Source organism: Polyodon spathula, chromosome 9, assembly GCF_017654505.1.
Source record: "Polyodon spathula isolate WHYD16114869_AA chromosome 9, ASM1765450v1, whole genome shotgun sequence".
NCBI classification, from domain to species: Eukaryota; Metazoa; Chordata; class Actinopteri; order Acipenseriformes; family Polyodontidae; genus Polyodon; species Polyodon spathula.
In genome coordinates, this window is record NC_054542.1 from 45,393,346 (window position 1) to 45,413,009 (window position 19,664).

Here is a 19,664-nt window from a genome sequence, read left to right on the forward strand (position 1 = left end):
CTAGTACTGTGCGAGTTTAGTTTCTATACGCTGTATTGCTCTGGAATAATCTATTCATCGAAAATACTTTTTTTTGATGCGAGTGATGTTCAGGCTGAAGGCCTTAATTCTTTCCTTTGGGATTCTTTTTTATATATTAGATTTTATAGTTGGTTACACCTTAATCCTGGGATTACATTGCTTTGAATATCCGTGCTATGTGTGCGCCCAGATTTAGAAATATGTGTTTATTGAATTAAGCCAATAGAACGCATATGCAGATGTCCTAAGTAGACACAATTGGATTTCTACAGATATTATTAATAAACAAAACAAGAACAAAGCCTTAACACGTGGACATAAACGTTTAACTCTGAAACCTCTGCTCCTTACCACCATTAGCCTTGCATTATGTATCGTTGTATGTAAAAGACAATAGTTAAAAAAAAAAAAAAAAAAAAAAAAAAAAAAAACACGCCACCCTGCTATTCTTTGAATGCCACTTTTGTTTCCCACTAATTTATGTTGCTTTGTAAAGTATTCACGCTAAGTGCGTGCTGTGCATGTTTTGAAGGCTGCTATCTCACGTTCCCCCAGCTCCTCCTCCTGTACCTTGTGACAACAACAACCCGTCCACAGAGCAAGCTGCACTTTTCAGCTCATTTTCTCCCTGTCATTCTCTCTCAATCTTTGATCAATGTACTACTGTAGAGAGCCAGCATAGATCCTGCAAACCCCTTCCTTTACACCTCCTCCTTTAAACTAGAAAACAAAACAAAATATATAGAAGAACTCATCCCGCTGGACTTTTTGTTTCGATTTTTTTTCGGGACACTTCTATACTGGCTGTATACCTTAAACTTATTTACATAGGTGACCATGGCAGTACCGGCTGCTTTGATCCCCCCGACCCCGCTTGTCCCTCAACCTCCGATTTCAACTACTTCAGCCACCTCTTCGCCCTCAACGACCTCTTCTCCTTCTCCTTCGGTCGCTCCTTCTGGACAGAACCTCTTTCGATCGGAGCCGATTAACACCAGCAGCAGCCCCGGCATCCCCGTCGGCAGCCTGCCGAGCAAGCCGGTGTACTCGACTCCGTCTCCCGTTGAGAATACTCCGCAGAATAATGAGTGTAAAATGGTGGATTTGAGGGGAGCTAAGGTCGCTTCCTTCACAGTAGAAAGCTGTGAACTGATCTGCCTTCCTCAGGCTTTTGATCTGTTTTTGAAGCACTTGGTCGGGGGGCTGCACACCGTGTACACCAAGCTGAAGAGGCTGGAGATCACGCCGGTGGTGTGTAATGTGGAGCAAGTTCGGATCCTGAGGGGACTCGGGGCCATCCAGCCAGGAGTGAACCGCTGCAAACTGATCTCCAGAAAGGACTTCGAGACCCTTTACAATGACTGCACCAATGCCAGGTAAGTGAAACAACACAAAAGCCACGAAGTTCATTAAATAAATGAATTAAAAAAAAGTAAAGAAACCGGTTCATTCATCATCACTTTGACCAACTCGGAAGTGACACGTACAGATTAGCTTAATTTGACATGACGATACATTCTTTTTTTTTTCACACGAAATAAAAAAGTGAAGTCGTGAATATTCTGTGACCAAAGCATGAAGTGGGACCAGAACTTGTTTTCAAAAACTTCTACATGATGTTAAAAAAACGCTTAATAAAACTTAGTGTAGTCAGAAAACTCGGCGGAAAGCAATTGGATGTAACAGAGCAAATGCAATGTTTAAAGCGCCGTTCAATTGAAACAGTATTAATATGAATGGCTTCAGAGCAGCACAGTATATTGTAATTCAAGTGTATTATACAGAAAGCATTTTGGGAGAAAGATCACATTGGCTCTCTTACCTATAGCCTGCTGATGCTATATTAATGTACTTTTTTAGTTATAAACTTTTGTTACCAAGACACATTTATTATGATATTTGCTCCAAAAGCAAGACAAGTGAATCGGTGTAAAAAAAAAGGGGACCTATAAATTGATTGAAACACCTTATAATTTTCAGGAACATATTTTCTTTGCCAGACGGGACGGCAGATGGTGGCTTAGCTGGAATAGTATTCAGTAGCTTCAAAGGAAGGTGATAAGCTTTTCGATCGGTTAAAGGTAAAAGCAGAGCAATATACACGGGGTGCTGACCGCGTTGCTGTCGAGCAGAACAGTGCAGATCCGCTGCGGTTCACGGGAAGGACTTACCGACATGTTTGTATTATCTGATAAATAAATGTATCGAGCGTGTTTCAAAGTGTGAGAAAATGTTGTGTTCGCTGTTTAATATTGTAATACAGTGTGCTGTGTGCAGTGCTTTCTGAATTAAGTTTCTTTAAGTGTGGTATTTCAACCACACGGTATTAGACGATCTTGCATGCATTTTCGAAAGCTTGTCGCTGAGGCAGTGTATACATTACTAGCAGTCAGAGTATCAGGCAGTCAAATAGCAGATTCTCCAAAACTGCACGTAAAACACGTTACAGTGTCATGGTAACTAGCAGTGCTGTACATTGAGGGAGCGGTATTGCTTTTTTGTTCTGTTTGTCTTGTACAATGTATTTAAGCAGTTAGTTAACATTGTGCTTCCTTATTTTGAATGCTTAGTTTTACTTGAACCTGTCAGTGTGACTTATTGTATGTTTTTGGTGGCTGTAAATGTTTCCGTATTTGCTTGTGCTACAATGACGCATCTTGTTTGAAAGTTCTATTCTATCGTTTCATTAATAACTTTTTACATTGGCTATATCATATTCATATTGCGGTTTTTTTTTTCAGTTTTGTTTTAGTAGATAGTATTTTTTAATTTCTTGGTTGCTAGACTGTCATGCTCAAACGTTTATTTTAAATGTTGCAGATAATTGTTAACATAATTTGCATTTCTAAACATGTTTGTTTTAATCGTGATGAGGGTTAACTTATTTCTCCAATCAAAATGACACCTTTATCCATTGTCATAGAGCATTCAGATGCAGACCAACTCAAACCAGGACTGGTCGACAGTTAACGGCACCCGACTGCACGTTTTGTGTAATTGTTTTTATACACGTTTAAGTAAAGGGAGACGTATCGCGATTAAGGAAAAACGTTGAAAACATACATAAATAAATAGTGTATAGGCCTACATTGTAGCTGCCTGTATATACATGTACATGCGCATAGATTTTTTATGTAGATCTGTCATGAAAAGGACACTGTTCCTTGTTGTCGTCCTTCACTACTGTATTGGTATATTGTAACACAGTGCGTCAGTGGTCTTTTACTAGCATCAACTATGATTTTTTTAAACGATTATTATTTATAACTAAAGGTACATTCTGATCAATCGATAAATGTATCACAGCCACTCACTGCTTTAACCTTGTATGGAGAATTATACAAGTTGTGTTTACTGCAAAATGTTTTCATTTTTTTTTAACTTTTAACAGTTCTGTGTTTTATTTACTCTTGTGGTCTTGTGAATTGACTATCAGCTTACCTAGCTTTTGGCATTACTTGCGTTAGCTTATTTATCTGCAATCATTTTTAAAAACAAAACTAAATCAAATGACGTGTTGTAGCAAAATATACATTTACAACATCGCCAATAATCGCAATTTCATTGGTCCCGCAGGAACACATTTTCTATTTACTAATCATAGTCTTTGATTTTATATTCAGATATAGGTTACCACTAAAAGTAAAGTTATATAGTACATTATTTAATATAATTCTTTTGGACACAAATATATGTATGTAATAAAAAAAAAAAAAACATGTTATCTTTTTTGGTCTGGCGAATATCCTAATACACTTTAAATACTTGTTCAAGGCATTTGCTTTATTATTTGTAAGAATATCTATTTTCTTATCACTGCTGTAAAACAGGGGTACCTGTGAAGGAGCAGATGCAGAACTCTGTGTAAGTGTATGAAGTACCGAGTGCTTGTCACTGCTTTATTTTATTTATTTATTTTTCCATTTTTGATAACACCTTGTTGATGACATTCTTAGCTAGGGATTTGAGGTAGACATCATCAAAACTGTGATCTCATTCTGAAGGTGAATCAACATTCCCATTTAATCATGGTTTGCATTTTGATACATAAGCTGAATATCCATAGTAGAAATCTTGGAAGCTATGACCTCACCCTGGGATGGATCAACATTCAGTGACTGTTAAGAATGGCCTTTGTTATTTATTAGAAATTGTAGTGGTGTTCAGAGTGATACACATTATGCTTCAGCTTCTCTCATAGAAGAATCACTTCATCCTTTAATAAAACAAATACTTTGGTTTCTTTTGCAACATCAGCTTATATTTGTAGGTTAATTTCTGGAAGGTACTGTCATGCTGTTGAGCAAAATGTGCAACATGTATGACTATTAAAAACATTGTTTTATTTTTTATGTTTGATAGAAATGGGACCGTGGATGTCTGTTATTGGAATCGCATGTGCACAATATTACTATTTAATTCTGGTTGTATTCCAAATTGCACATTATTAGTACAATTTATTTTGCAAAACTGTAATTGTGATTTATAAAATAACCAGTGAGTTGTTCAGTGTGCTACAGTGGGAAATGTGCCGATTAAGATAACATTTATCTTCAATGTGAATATAATTCAGGGACATTTTTTTCATGCTACTGTTCCATTAGGTTTGTCTTAAAAGCAGCTCAGACAAGAAATCAAAGCAAACACCAAACAAGTAAGGACTTTAAAGAAAAATTATTTCAGGTATTATGAATTGACTGCAAAACAGTACATGTGATAAATTACTGTCAGCTAAAAAAAGTTCCTGGAAAAGCTTTTTTTTAAATTAACTGACTGCAGGTAATACTGACAAGATCTTTGAAATATTATTTCAATAACTTTGATTACTTTTAGCAACAAGTAGCATACATTTGTGTGACAATAATTATACAGAAAATACTATAGGAATTGAGCATTAACATATGTATTTAAATAGAATATTGATTATAAAAACAAATGTTGCTTCACATTAACTGCATTAAGTAGCATAGCTAGCATAGGTCTGTTTTAGAGTAATGTGTGTTGTAGTTTCCAAGACTTGAATAAGGTGGGCCTGTGATGGGATTAGAGGGTTAATGCAGTGTTACGTGTTAGCTTAATGATAGTGAAGTGTATGGGCATTACTGCTATACATAGAGGGCTGTAATTGTCTTTGAAAGCACCTGTTTGTGTTAGATTGAAATCAATCACTTTCACAATCGCCTCAGCCTATTTGTAAACCTATTACATCATTCTGAAAATGCACATGTCCACAAAATCATGCACAAATACATCTTCACTTGAAAACAGTATGTATGTATTTCTTGTTATGAGATGGGTACAAAAATACACAACACTTAAGGCATACATTGTATTTATGGCATTTTGGACTTTGGGCTGCTTGCTATGTTTTTGATAAGTGATTTTTAGTGTTTAATTAAATACTTTATTAGTATTATTTTATATTATTATTATTATTATTATTATTATTATTATTATTATTATTATTATTATTATTATTACTAGTCCTAATAGTCGCAGTAAAGATGTGCAAAGCTGCTGTTTTTGTTTGATTTGAATAATACTGTACAGTGCATGACTGTCTGGGTCACTGATTGTTATGTTTGCACTGTATTTGCTGTTTTTGCTATTTTTGCAGGATTCTAATTGTTCCTGAGGAGACACTTTGTAATGCATGCTTGTAAGATAGGATGTTGTGCTGTGAAAGAAAGGAATTCAGTGTCTTCTCCAGTTTCTGAGGGGTACTTTGATGAGATTAATGTACGTCTTGTGTCGGGTGTAACAGATACATGGCAGTAATCCCCTCCCTTTCAAAGAAGTTATGACACTGCCCTATGAACAGCAGCACCACAGCGACTTGTTTTCCTTTTCGTTTTCTACTTGTGGGACAGAGAGCCAGTAGAGAATTGCAACACTTGAACTTTGATAAAAGGTTATTAAAACACAAGAGATTATTACTGTAATATCACTGTGGTCTCACTGGAGTCATTGTCAAGTCTTATCAGTTTGCTAATGTAGAGGTAAAAATACTGTTGCACTAGCTAGCTGATCACCCCAGCATTTCAGAGATAAAACCTTTCTGAGAATTCCTGCATTAGAATTTTTTTAAAATCAGATTGTCTGCAATGTTTATAGGGTTAATTCAGTAAAACAATATGCAATGCATCTCTATAATTTGAAAGGTTCATTTTATAAATTGCTTGGTGCATTAAATAACTATCCTTATTCAATATTCTGTATTTGTTTATATTATAAAATATGCATTGCCAGCGCATGTCACTCAGTTAAATAAATCAAATAATAATAATAATCTGTTATTAGTATTATTCGTTGTATTTTACAATACAGTATTCAAAGGTTTAATATCTTAAAATAATTGCCATAATAAAATTTAATGGTAATGTTATAAATTATATGGGCTTTTGACCTACAATGCCAATTGTAAAGGATTATAATGATAAATGAACATTAATAAACATTTAGAAAAAATAATTACATTTTCTCTTAAAAAAGAGATAGTATCATTTGTATTTGAAAATTAGAGAAGGTCATAATATGGATAAGTCTAATGATTTAGCTAATCAACTTTTTTTCTCGTTACTTTTGCCCTACTTCCAGAAGCAGTTTGTTTACTACAAGAGATGACTGTGTTTTCAGGTACTCTAGGGGAATATCTGGATCAGATTCAAATCTTTCCAGGTCGAAGTGGGTGCTAAGATACCGATCACCCAGCAACCACATCGAAGAGGGAATCAATGTGATAATAACTTCAAAAAACAGAGTGACAGATGCCTGATTAGGATGAAAGAGAAACAAACACATGAAAATGAGGCTTGTTAAAATCAAAAATTCATTCAAGCACCTTCACGCAAATTAAATGAACATTGCACATTTGCATCTCATAATTTATAGTATTTCATGTTGATTGGGGAAAAAGAAGATTAATTTGAACCGTAAATGTGATTTTTACACTAATTAACATTCAAACCATTAATGTTTTCGAATGGGATTAGCCACCTGGGTTCTGAGCACTACAGTATGCACCACATATGTCATAAATGTGGCTTACTATTTTTTAATAACACATCATTTTGGGGACATTTTAACTGATTTTCTTTACTCAACACTGTAAACATTGAGTCCATATTCAGCAAGACACACTGTTGTCATTTCCTTTCAAGCATTGTATATTTTAAATTCCTGATATAATATTGGTTATATACTATTTTAATGTAAAAGACAGGCTTATTTAAACTGATTGTACTTCATTTTATGATTTTAAATTATTGAAGTTTAGGAAACTACTCGTTCATTGTTTGTATTTTGATACTTTTAAAATCAGGTTTGCGTCATTCCCTGAAAAGATGACACTTGCATGCTTAATATGGCTGTTGTGCTAAAAACTGCTCAAGCTCATTTGCATGTTCGTATAGGTTGGATGAAGGACATTCAACAAAGCGTACCCATGATACTTCCATATTTCTCAAATGTTTCAGTACTTACTTTAAAATTCAGAATAAGCCCCATTAGGACAAGAACAATCAAATCAAATAACATCACAATAGCCTTATATTTTTCCTTCAACGACTGGTGTCTTTATGCAGGTGTAGTCTGTTTATTATCACTCTGGAAAGAACCTCTTCATTCTGTAGCATATTCAGGGGCTCTGTTCAAAGACACTGGAGCTGGTATGAGGATGTTAAATGCTACTGACAGAAGTTAGAAGAAGCAGATGAGATTTCCTGATTGAGAACAGAGTCTGAGTCTTCACTTGGCACTGTCTAATGTGGTCACGTAGAGAAATTGATTTTCTTCGGAAATTAATTAATTTTTCATACCGCCCAAAGCTGCAGTTATAAAGAGTGCACACTTGCCTGTTTTTTTTCCCCCAGAAATATTGTCTAATCATATTAATACCATTGCCCCGAGGATGGAAAGATAATTGTACAAATGCATTTGGAAATGTGTATCACTGAGTATTTATGATTAAATTATGCAAATGACCCAGCTTCCATCCATTGCAGCCCCAGATTGTCTAATTAGGATTGATATTCCAAATAGATGTTCTAGAATTGGAATACAAGCATGTCCAAAGAGCAGAACATTGGAAATGACAAGGCTGGGATCCTTAAATATGTATTTGTTCCCTGTCTAATTTATTGTTATATCTGGAGTTAAATTACGCTTGCTTGATTCTTATTGAATCCGCTGTATATATATATATATATATATATATATATATATATATATATATATATATATATATATATATATATATATATATATATATATATATGTAAAAGAAGACAAAAAGTTCTTGGTTCTTGAGGTTCTTTCAATATCTTAATCAGGCTTTTTTTCATTTTTTAATAAGGACTATTACATTTTAATTTGCTAAAATGTAAACATAATGATATTATCTAAATAATAGTTACCATAATATTATGTTACATCATTTCTATGAATAAAGTGTATGTTCTTATTTAATGCCAGACAAAAATTCCCCTTTTTTAATACTTTACAAAAGATTATGAATGGAAGCCTATTGATATTCACCCTTACAAGCAGTCATTATTTTTCATAAACACCATTAACTTATTTCTCTGCTTCTGAGCTATCGGTTCTCCCACATGTTCTTACCTATAAATCACATGTCAGTTAAGCTGCACTGTGTGAAACTGAGGCTGTTTGCTGTGATGATTGTAGTACAGTTTGGGCAGTAACTTGAGATACTGTCATGAATACCAGCTTCATAGGTAGAGACACCAGCTTCATAGGTAGAGACACTCTCTCTCCGTGTCCAGTGTCTCCAGGTAGTGAGAGGTAGTGTCAGGGGTGAGTACGAGGAAGAATGCTGTTGAGCTGTCAGTGTTTTAGCCATTGTTAGCAGCGGGAAGTCATTCCTCCCAAACTCAACTGGCTCCTGCTCCCCATCTGTGAGATGATGGATTGCAGTGTTTCAGCTTTTGTCTGACTGTCTTGCTCTGGACAGGCACTACTGTCAACTATTCCAACAGTGCTTAGAGAACTGGTCCAAAATCCGTATGTCAGTGAGTGGGAAGGCTCACTGCAGAAGCCTGGCTCGGGCTGTTATTACTACCTGTGGCATTGCTTAGTCAGTGCAATGTCCTGGTATACTGAGCAACAGTTCCTTGTGGAATTCAGTAGAGCAGTCCAGCAAAGAATTTAGTGTGCTCATGTATTGTAGTTAAGATGTACAGTAGTTTAAAAGACACTTCTTAATGGGATGCAATTAAAGTGGTGATATTGCATAGCACAGCAATTAATTTCTTTATGATATATGATGTGTTTATTGTTCCTTGCCACACAAACAGGGAATCCTTTCAAACAGCGGTCACAATACACCAACATACATCACTAATGAGGGAATAGGAAGCTTGTACTGTCCATTACAGGCAAGCAACTGTGAAAAGAAATCCTGTGCTGTGATTCTTGGTGTACACACTGGAAGTACTGTACTTCAATATTGTAGTGAAATAGACATTAAGATGTTATTTTATGTTTTAAATTATTTTTAAAAATATTATATTATCATGTATGTCATCATTGTCTGTTGTTACCAAGCAAATAAAACTGTATTGACATTATTTTTGATCTATGTCCATTTTATACCTGTCTGTTGTACAATATAAAACAAACCAGAGTATATTTCAGTTTGTTTTTCTTAAACTTCAAATATACATTGAACTTTGTTAATAGGCTTTTCATTACTAATAATGAGAAATGATTGTACAGGTAGTTATAATTGCAGCATTTCTCACCAGATGAACATCTTTACTGCAAGTGAAACTTGATACATACTCTATACTTTTTTATATACTAATGGAAACATTGGATCCCTCCTCGGGGTCTAGTTCATTGGATGAAAAGTAGTTGAAGCATAAAACCACAAAACATTAAAAAACTTTCTACTGTCTATTATGCCCACCTTTCAAATAAGAGATTTGCAGTTTATAAGATAATTCATTCATCTTTATATATATATACATCACATATAGGGAATTTACAAAGCCCTTTTCTTTTAGAAGTAATGCCTTTTGACTTCAGATTGTTTTTAGCTAATCTTTATTAGCTTTGTTAGAGGCTCCATAAAGTAATAAACGTTTAGACTGCAGCAAAGTCCTTAAAATAAATATTGAAGTACAATGCAGTTGAAATACAAAATGTAGACTCATTTATATCAATTAATCATATGTTAGCAGTACAGAGAACCAAATGTCTTTCATTATAGGTATTGGTGAAGCAGCAACACAAAACACTGTATATAAAACTTATCATGTTTCCATTTATTTATAGAAAGATTTAACATGTAACTTCTTGGTCACCTGTAGTGTTTTCTGTATCAAAGCAGTTTCCTGATAAGGTGAGTCAATTGAAAAATTCCAGTAATTCAGAGTAGTGAATTCTTATTGGCAGAAAGACTGAACTTTGAAAACACTGTATCTCTACACTCTTTTGTGATGATAGAATTAATCGTGAATACTAACACTTAATCGGGCAGAGAATTCTCTTTAAACTAGACTTATGTTTCTCATAGGGGCAAGTATGTTCTCATTCATTTAAAAAACACCTGCCAGTAATCATAACATACCATACAGAAGTGTGGATATATTTATTGAAAGCTATATCAAAGTCAATCCAAACACATGCTACTTTTAAGGTCATATGACAATGCCCAAATAGCCTTTCATGCTGCCCCCATCACCATTGACAATTGCAGTTGATAATACAAATTGAAAGGCACATTCAAATTGTCCATACACTACCCTCCACTTGCTGGAGAGCATGGAGCGTCTGAGGCTTGCTACAGTGTGCTTTAAATAGCTCTAGTTATTGATACCGCTAGTCTTTTCTACATTAACTCCTATTTCGTGTCTAGTCACCACTTTGTGTTCAAATGTTAATCCTGGTCTTTTTTCTCCCACCTTATTAAATACAGCTACCAAGGGGACACAGTTTTGGAGTAGATTTATGGACCATTGCAGCCCTTACCTAAAAGTTAGATATGTTATACATTCAACCTTTGTTGAGAGATGTCTCCAAATTAGGCACAAAAACTACCAGTGCATCCTCTGGTCACTGCAGAGAACCTGCAATTAAACAGGGATCATCAGAAAAATACAAAAAACAAACAAAAAAACCATATAAAACATATGCTGCAGTGCAATTACTGTTAATGTAAACCAAATACATGCACTGTCCAATCTCCTGTGTAAAAAAACAAAACAAAACAACAACGACAAAAAAAAAAACAGCTGTAGTATTTAGTTTGTTAATCAACTCTTCTTCACTCGCCCAGTGGTTGTTTATACAGTACAACTTTTTTCTCCTTAATCTTACCTGAGCTTGTTTTGGAAATTAAAATCTCACACAAAAAGATAACCTTTCCACTGCCAGGAAATTGGTATCAAAAAGAGTTATTGTTGGTGCCTCAAATCTGTTTTGTAGGGTAAGGCAAGAGAGATGTTATGATCCCAAGCTAGATCTACAGGAGTCGGGGTTACATTTCTGTGTGCATACAGCACAAATAGAGCAGTAAAACACATTTGTGTGTTTCATCCCACCTAGCCACACAGGATTACAAATGCTGAAAATAAAACAAAATTACATTTGTGAAAAGGGGAATTTTCACAGGTTAGGGGGCTGCTTACTCACACAGACTGCTGTCAATGCAGTTCATGATTTTGCTTTCTGCCGAGAGAACTAAATTGAACTTTATTTGACCTGGAAGACATAATTGTTCTTTTAGGTTTTAAAGCAGTATATTTGGTTACAAATGACTGTAACCCTATCCGGTGCTTCCACACTGCTTGTTTTTATATTGAGGGAATAATATACAGTATTAACTAAATGCTACAGTAAGACCAGTAAAAATGCAACAAATACACATTTGTTCCATATTCCCTTAGCGCAATACTCATTGTTTCAACGTAAATCCACTCTTCCAACCCTATTCCCTGGGAGATTTCAGTCCGGTACAGTAAATAGAGTGTGAAGTGTGTTCTCTGTGAAATAAGCTACGTGGGTTTAAAGGGGATGTTCACAGTCACTATATTCTGAGGCTATCATTTAGTAGGGTGATGTATCTTGTGCCATTCCCAAACTCTGCATGTGAAATGGCTTTCCTGAAAAGGAAAGTGAATTAAGTTAAGCTGACATTGCGTGATAACAAGCTTTGTTTCATTCCTGATGCAGTATTCATTTGTGGCACACAGAGATTTATTGCATGATTGACAATTATGAGAAGATGACCTAATTCTTAATAATGGAACTAAAAATGATTTTCATTGGGCAGAATTACCTTTTTTTTTTTTTTTTTACAATAGCCTTTCCTAAGAACATTTTTCTTAGTAGGTAGTAGGTAGAAAAAGAGAAAATTCAGTATGTAAGAAGATCTTAACGCATCAGACTTGATGGGATAATTTACAAGGAGGTTGTAAAATCAAACTGCATTGAGGGTTTTCATTGGATTCTTACATTCAGTGAGAGTTTAGGGTTTAGAACTGAATTTTTACATTATCACAGAATGTAGTATTTGTCTTGATGAAATACAGTTGTATTTTTGTGCCCTAGCCATGGTATTGCATGTTCACAATGAATCACTCATGTTAGTCCAGAAAGGTACTCTTTCACTATTACTGCCACATGTTTTCATGCTAGGCACTCGCACTTACTTGCAGGATCACTTTTCATAAAGCAGATTTTTTACAATTGCTGCCGGTGAGCCATATCTTAAACTTACTGTACCAGCGAGTTGGGAGTGCATGAGCTCTTTAACATTAGCTTATATTTCATGATTCATACATTTTTAATATTACCTTTCTATTCACTTTTTATTCTGCTTAGTGAAGCTCATTACAGTTGGAAGAAATTCACACTGTCTCTTGGGGCTCCTAAGTGAGTGGGAACCACAGATGATTCAAGCACGGTTTAGCTGCAAGTTAATACCCTGCAAAATTGTTCTGTACAGCTCAGTAGAAAATGGGATGATTAAATGACAGGAGCATATCAAAAACATTTTTGTCTCAGTACAAGGTGTTAAGTGTAGCTTCTGCGTGTTACACCCCCCTTGGTTGCTATTAAATGGGGAAAATATGGCTTGCAGAAAGCAGTGTAAGGATTAAATGTTCTGCTCAGTACACATTAAGACCAACATACTGTATAGATTTCTGTTGAAGCTAAGCACCACCTTTTTATGTATAAAAGGGGAGGGTCTTAGTATCTACTCCTTTTGGTTTCTCAAGGCAGCTCATAGACAATGCTATATGGGCATGATCTGAACCTACACCATTACCATCGTCCCTGATAGCCAGGAATGCAAAACAGGATTAAGTGCGAACCACTGACTGTTTTATGTGAAATAGGCAATGCTGGGCTTTACCTGCATGCATGTGCTGACTCCATAAAACACAATACTTTTAACAGGATACATTAACATACTTTTGTAAATAATGGCACACAGAAATATGTTCAGAATATGAATCAGCATCAGAATGTGTGCGATTTTCATCCATGTCAGTTTGAATACCAGAGGAGTATGATTTACAGCAAGGCGACCAAGGAATTTAAAAGCAACCAACTGTCGTCTAAAGTTATATTTTGAAATTTGTAACAAGTGATTCAGTCAAACTCAGAGCAGAAGCAGCACATGTGACTTTTCAAATACAAATCCAAGATTTTACACTTATAATATAACCATAACTACACACACACACATATATATGTATGTATGTATGTATATGTATATATATATATATTATATATATATATATATTATATATAATATATCTATAAGTAATATTAATATATATATATTGCACGCAAATACTACCATAAACCTTGACCGTGAACTTTCATCTCCTCAGATCACAATTAAGCAATAAGTTATAACTAATATTTTTATCGGATCAGACCAGTAAGTAATATTTCCATCAGATCAGCCCAGTAACTAATATTTCCATTGATTATGCCACCCATCCTGTTAGTAATTTCACAGTAAAATCCCTTTGAAACACAATAGCCACACAATAGCAGTGTTATAAAAAGGTATGCTGCTGTTTGTTATTGGAAAATGTTACATATCCTGAACCGTACTTTAGAGTCATTAATGAATCACAGTTAAAGATAAAGCCATCAAACACAATGCTTTGTGGTTTTAGGATGTCCTTTTTAAAAATCAGACCAGGAACATGTGGAATCTTAACTAGCACAGAGATCTGATTACTTGGATCAAACACAAACTGGTAATACTTTATTGTAAGGATACTGCAGCATGTGGATTAATCATAGGAAGTGGAAGTGGAAAACACAGCCTTAGCCACAAGTATCGCATTTTACAGCTTGCATTATAATTACGTTGTATACTGTGTATTGTTAGACACGCAAACATGTTCAGAGAAGAGAAAGTATGACCCATATTCATCAGCACTCTTTAAACTGTCGTGCCACGAAAGCTATTTTTGCAGCTGTGTTGCTTTATTTTCCAGCAGTTACATTCCACATAACCTTCTAATTTTATTTCAGGCTGTGGTATATACGTTTAGAGAGGCTGCACATATATGTTAGTAGTATTTTAACACTAAGACGTCTAAATAAGATCCTAATACTGCTGCCAAACAATTACAAGCAGGGACCGCTTAAGCATGATTTGCACTGGACTAAAGATCAAATGTCAAAAGAGTTGGTCAAAAACAGAGGCTGTCTAGTAACCTCCTAGATTTAATCAAGGAAAGCCAGTAAATTCCAAATGAAATGCGATGTTGTGGTCAGAGGAGGTGCTTTTATGCATGACTTGCAAACAATGGAAATACAAATAACTGGAGCAAGATTGAGGAAGAACGCAATGTATCGACTGGGCTCCTTGCCATTTCACCGTACCTTCTTTTTTAAGGACTGCTAGACGATGCGTGAGTTTGACATTTTCAGGAGGTCCCGATGCCACTGAGAAAAGATAAAAAGAAATAGATCCGCACAGAACTAAATTTCACCAATGTCGTTAACAGTTCTGAGGCATAGTGGTGATTTTTAGTTTCATGTGAATCGGGCTTCAGAAAATAGATAGTCAAACTGCTAGTATTATGATTACAGGTGAAAGGGCACCAGTGTGACAAAGTTACATGTTGTGCGAAAAGCCAGAAAGTATTTGTTAAATCTCTTTTAATGATTTTTAATTTTGTATAGGCTGCAGTCTTGGCTGAAATGTACCTTTTTTCTGTTTGGGGATATAAAATGTTATTTTTGATACTTTCAAATGTTTAAAGTTATGATTAGAAGCAAGAGCCAAAAAGAAAAAAAAAAGTTAAGAAAATGTTGATTTAAATCAAAATATTATTCTTATTCTTAATAATAATAATAATAATAATAATAATAATAATAATAATAATAATAATAATAATAATAATAATAATAATTTAAATCAACAGTTTGATGGGTCTTTTTAAACTAGACTGGGGTGTGAGATTATTTGTTTGTTTTGTTGTAATGTATCAGCCAATCTTTTCTCCCCTTTGGTGTGGGGGAGAGGCTAATGAGAAAGGTTCAGAGCTGTTTTGAAACAGCAGCCCCCTGAATTGTGTTTAATAAGAATAACTTGAGAAATGCTTGTGGAGAGATTGCAGAGCTGGGGCAGTGCTTGTGTGCTGACAGCTATCCAACAGTGTTGTCACAGCAGGAAGACATCAGTTGAAGAAACAGATAGCTGGGCTTAAAGAGAGTCTGGTCAGCAGCGTGGACAGAGTTTCACAAGATTATACATCACCCCAGGGTCACCGTGTTCCCACCATGAAGACAGCCAGGCTGGTTTATTATTGTAATCTAATAAAAGAGAGGAGCAAAGTACAGCATTAGCCTATTGAACACCCAGTCCCGGCTGCATTTCTGAAAATGTACGTGCACTATTCCTGATGAGGTACAGATTACAGAGAATGCCAGTGTGCCAGACCTGCCCTGACTTATACTTTTGAATGATTACAATGGCTTAATCCAGTGCAAGTACTCTTAGGCGTTAATCACTTTTAGGTTGGTATTTATCAATGTTTCAGGAAGTTAAAAAAAGCTAATTAGAAAGGCTCTAGAGTTTATTTTTGGAAAATAACAAACATATTTTTTTCTGTTTCAATATGCTTATAAAACTGGTTCAGAAGGCTATAAACAAAGTCATGTTGAGAACACAATTTACTCTGATATACTGTTATTTGCTTGTTTTTCGTGTCTAAATATTTATTTAAACATTTTTATTAGTATACAGAATACATACTATTACAAAAAACAAAACAAAAAAATACAAAAAACGACTAAAATCAGTGCAAAGTACACACGGAACAGAACTGTTCCCTCTCAGAGGCTGGAATATGCGTGGCAGAGATTTAATGTGACTGTAATAAATGTCTCAGCCCTGCCTTTGCTGTACTTCAAAGGCTCGAGAGCGTTTGTGCAGTAGAAGGCTCAGTATGACACATTCACTCCTTTGTTTCACTCTGCTAACTGTATTTCATTTCACACCGTATCTGCCCTGCTTTGTCTGTCTGCGAGTTACTCTGGAGTTGAAGCGACCCCTTGAGATAAACTCTGTCAGACTCGGGGGTGATTTATTAAATTCTGATTTCTGCAAAGGACTTTAATGTCGAGGGAAAGCAAATACATTGCAGGTGTCTGCCAGCTCCAGGCAGTATTTGTTCTCGGTTATAGTCTCCAAAGGTAAATGAGAAAAAGTACAAATCTATGTTGGGTTTCCTGTCTTTGTTGTGGGAAGGGAGTTGTTTTCCCCCCTTTTGATCTATGAAGTGGCAATTGGAGCTGCATCTTATTTTATTTCCGTTTGTCAGGTGCACCATTAAATGACTTTTTAGTATACTTCTTGATGTGCTTTAAAGAATGCGTGGGCTTTGGGTGCTGGTGCTTTAAATAACAAACATGTACAGCATGCCCTGTGTTACTTTCAGAGGAGGCACTGATTAACTTTCCATTAGTTATTAATTCATTGTTACAGATACAAAAGCTGCTCTGTATCTATAAAAGTAAAATAAAATGCATTTTACTAGAACAAATAAACACTAGAATAAACTGACACAGCTTTTGACAATAAAAATATGATTAAAATCTCATTGGTGATATGTTGATTCTGTCCAATATATGTATATTTCTGCAGCCATATATACACACACACACACACACACACACACACGTATATATATATATATATATATATATATATATATATATATATATATAATATATATATATAAAAGTTAGCATCACATTTTTTTATCTGAACAGTGGCAATGTTATTTCTGCCTTCCTAAATGTGAACTGAAGGCATTTTTACACTTGTACTAAACGTCATGGTATTTCTGCCTTCCTTAAATGTGAACCTGATTTGCATTTTTATTGTATGTAGTAATGTTAATAAGGGTGTACAAAACATAACCCCTGTAGGAAAACCCAATCTGGATTCATATACACTATATATATATATATACACATATAATATATATATATATATATATATATATATATATATAAAGTGTATATAAAGTGTATATAAAGTATATATAAAGTACAATAGTGCAATTAAAAAATAGACTTACCGTGATTAATTTCAAGAGGTGATTTCTAGTTTAGAATTTGGAAGACAGTCATGTTCACGCTAGTTGATTCTTTTGGGTGGTGCTTGAAATCTGTGTAAGATTGTGTGAGTGTATAGATGTATGGATGTAAAGTATAACCAGCCCTAGGAATGGCAGTTCTTTGTAAGAGTTGATTCCTGTTGTCCAGTTTAGTGGATGGGTGGGTGTATGGGTATGGGGTTAAATTAACTGAGATTCGGAGGAGGCTGCACCACAGCAAGTTAGAGCAGCAAGAGAGAAACTGCAATCAACCTGAAGCAGATGTCTGTCCTCTATCTTATACATTTTCTTAGTAAAGTCATTTAACCAGACCAACTCCTGATCCCAGTAAAACATTTAGGCCTATTCTGTGTTATTATTTTGAATGTGTGGGATGTTAATTTAGGTTTGCAGGCTGCTTTCTATCACTTCTTCTGTAACCATTGCAATTATCCAAAGAAAGAAAGTTGCATTAAATCATTATGTATTGGCTTATCAGAAAACAACCAACACTTATTAAACTTTAGGTCACAAAAGCCTTCCTAATATGTCTGAAACCCTTTATAAAGGGAGACTAGTGCTCTCTCAAAAAGTGCTTTATGTAGTTTAATGTTATCAGTGAACCGCATTATCGTTATTATGCTAATAGAGAAGCAGTTCCATGCTTTACTCCATCATTCATCCCTAAGGGCTGTTTCATGATACTTCCATTCTCGGAAGCTTCAATTCAGGGTGATAAGGAGTTGTGACATTTGCATATTTATTTATCAAATTCATTAAAGTGCTTAATACAATTATTTGTACTGTGATGTGTGAAGAGCAACCTGTCTTTCCATCTGGTGGTGTAGGGAGCAGTGCAAAATTTGTGGTTCAAAGACTTACCTGAACAAATGACTGATTTCATGATATTGGTCATACCACCAGACCAGTCTAAAATACTGGGTAGAAGCTGGATCGTTCTGGAAGTGATCTGCTGTATTTCAGTGCTACCTAAATATCCACTGTCATCTTTATGTCTCTGTATCTGTCTTAGTTACCTGCCTGCTTGTCATTTTATCTGGTAATCTGTCCTGCTTTCATGTTTTCTAATGCATACAAGGATTTATCAGTATTACAGTAAAGTGATGTTAAAATAGAGGGCTAATATAACATTAATAAAAAGTACTGTTTAATACTAGCAATGCTAATGTAATGCAATAACATTGTAAACTGTATTATATAACATCTATGTAAAATAAATAGGATGGCAGTCATAACATGTTTACAAATAGTTTCCTAGTATAGTGAATGGCATCTCATTTTTACCTTTTGAGAACCTAGTTAAATACAGGCAGCGGGTATCTCTTCCAGTTTGGAAGGGCCAGGCTGGCCCATTCCTGTCTTTCCTTGCATCTTCAAACACGGATGTTACTAATGTGTGGGGGCGGGAGGATCCTTGAAATGCGGTCTTAAAAAACCCTGGCTGTGCTGCTGAGAGATTGTCATTTCTTTAGACTTCCACAGTTGTTCTCTCTTTGCCAGGCTAAAAGCGATGCAGGTTGTAGGATGTGAGCTGACAACCCTGAGGGTATTGAGACTATGTTTGCTTTTCTTTCTTTCCACTTGTGTGGGGGTGCAGCTGTTTGAGTTCCCTCTGCCAGCTGTCAGTTAGATGGCTCACTGTAAACAGTTCCATAGACCAGCTGCTTTCCAGTGGTGGAATAGGTTTGTTGAAGGTAGAACAAAAAACAAAAAAAAAAGAAGACAGGTGTACCTTGTGTTTGCAAATGGATTAGATGTGGGCAAATGAAAAATGTTTATTTTTTTTAAATAACTGTAACAATAGTGATCATTCTGTACCTGTCTACTGTAGGTTACAGGTTTTGTTTACTGCTACGCTCTGTCTAGAAGGAATATCAAGTTAATAAATACGTATACAAACTGAATTGCACTACAATAGGCATGTGCTACCTATTCTGAACTTACTAAAACATTCATTAAGTTAATACTTAAACTGTAAGAATTTTGCTGATAATGCATTATCCTTAAAGCTTGTTTGAA

At 35.2% G+C, this 19,664-nt stretch overlaps 1 protein-coding gene across 8 annotated transcripts in view; it reads left to right on the top strand.

Annotated features, from left to right (window-relative positions):
- Window positions 1–592: 592 nt before the first annotated feature.
- LOC121320946 (dachshund homolog 1-like) overlaps window positions 593–19,664 on the top strand; it is a 159,948-nt gene continuing 140,876 nt past the window's right edge. For 2 of the 8 annotated variants that reach the window (XM_041259769.1, XM_041259770.1), the window contains exon 1: window positions 594–1,397. In XM_041259769.1, the coding sequence (XP_041115703.1) occupies window positions 859–1,397 (539 nt within the window). In that variant the 5' untranslated portion in view covers window positions 594–858. Of the gene's footprint in view, window positions 1,398–19,664 lie in introns of all 8 variants that reach the window. The other 6 variants (XM_041259773.1, XM_041259771.1, XM_041259774.1 and 3 more) reach the window with 5 other exon arrangements.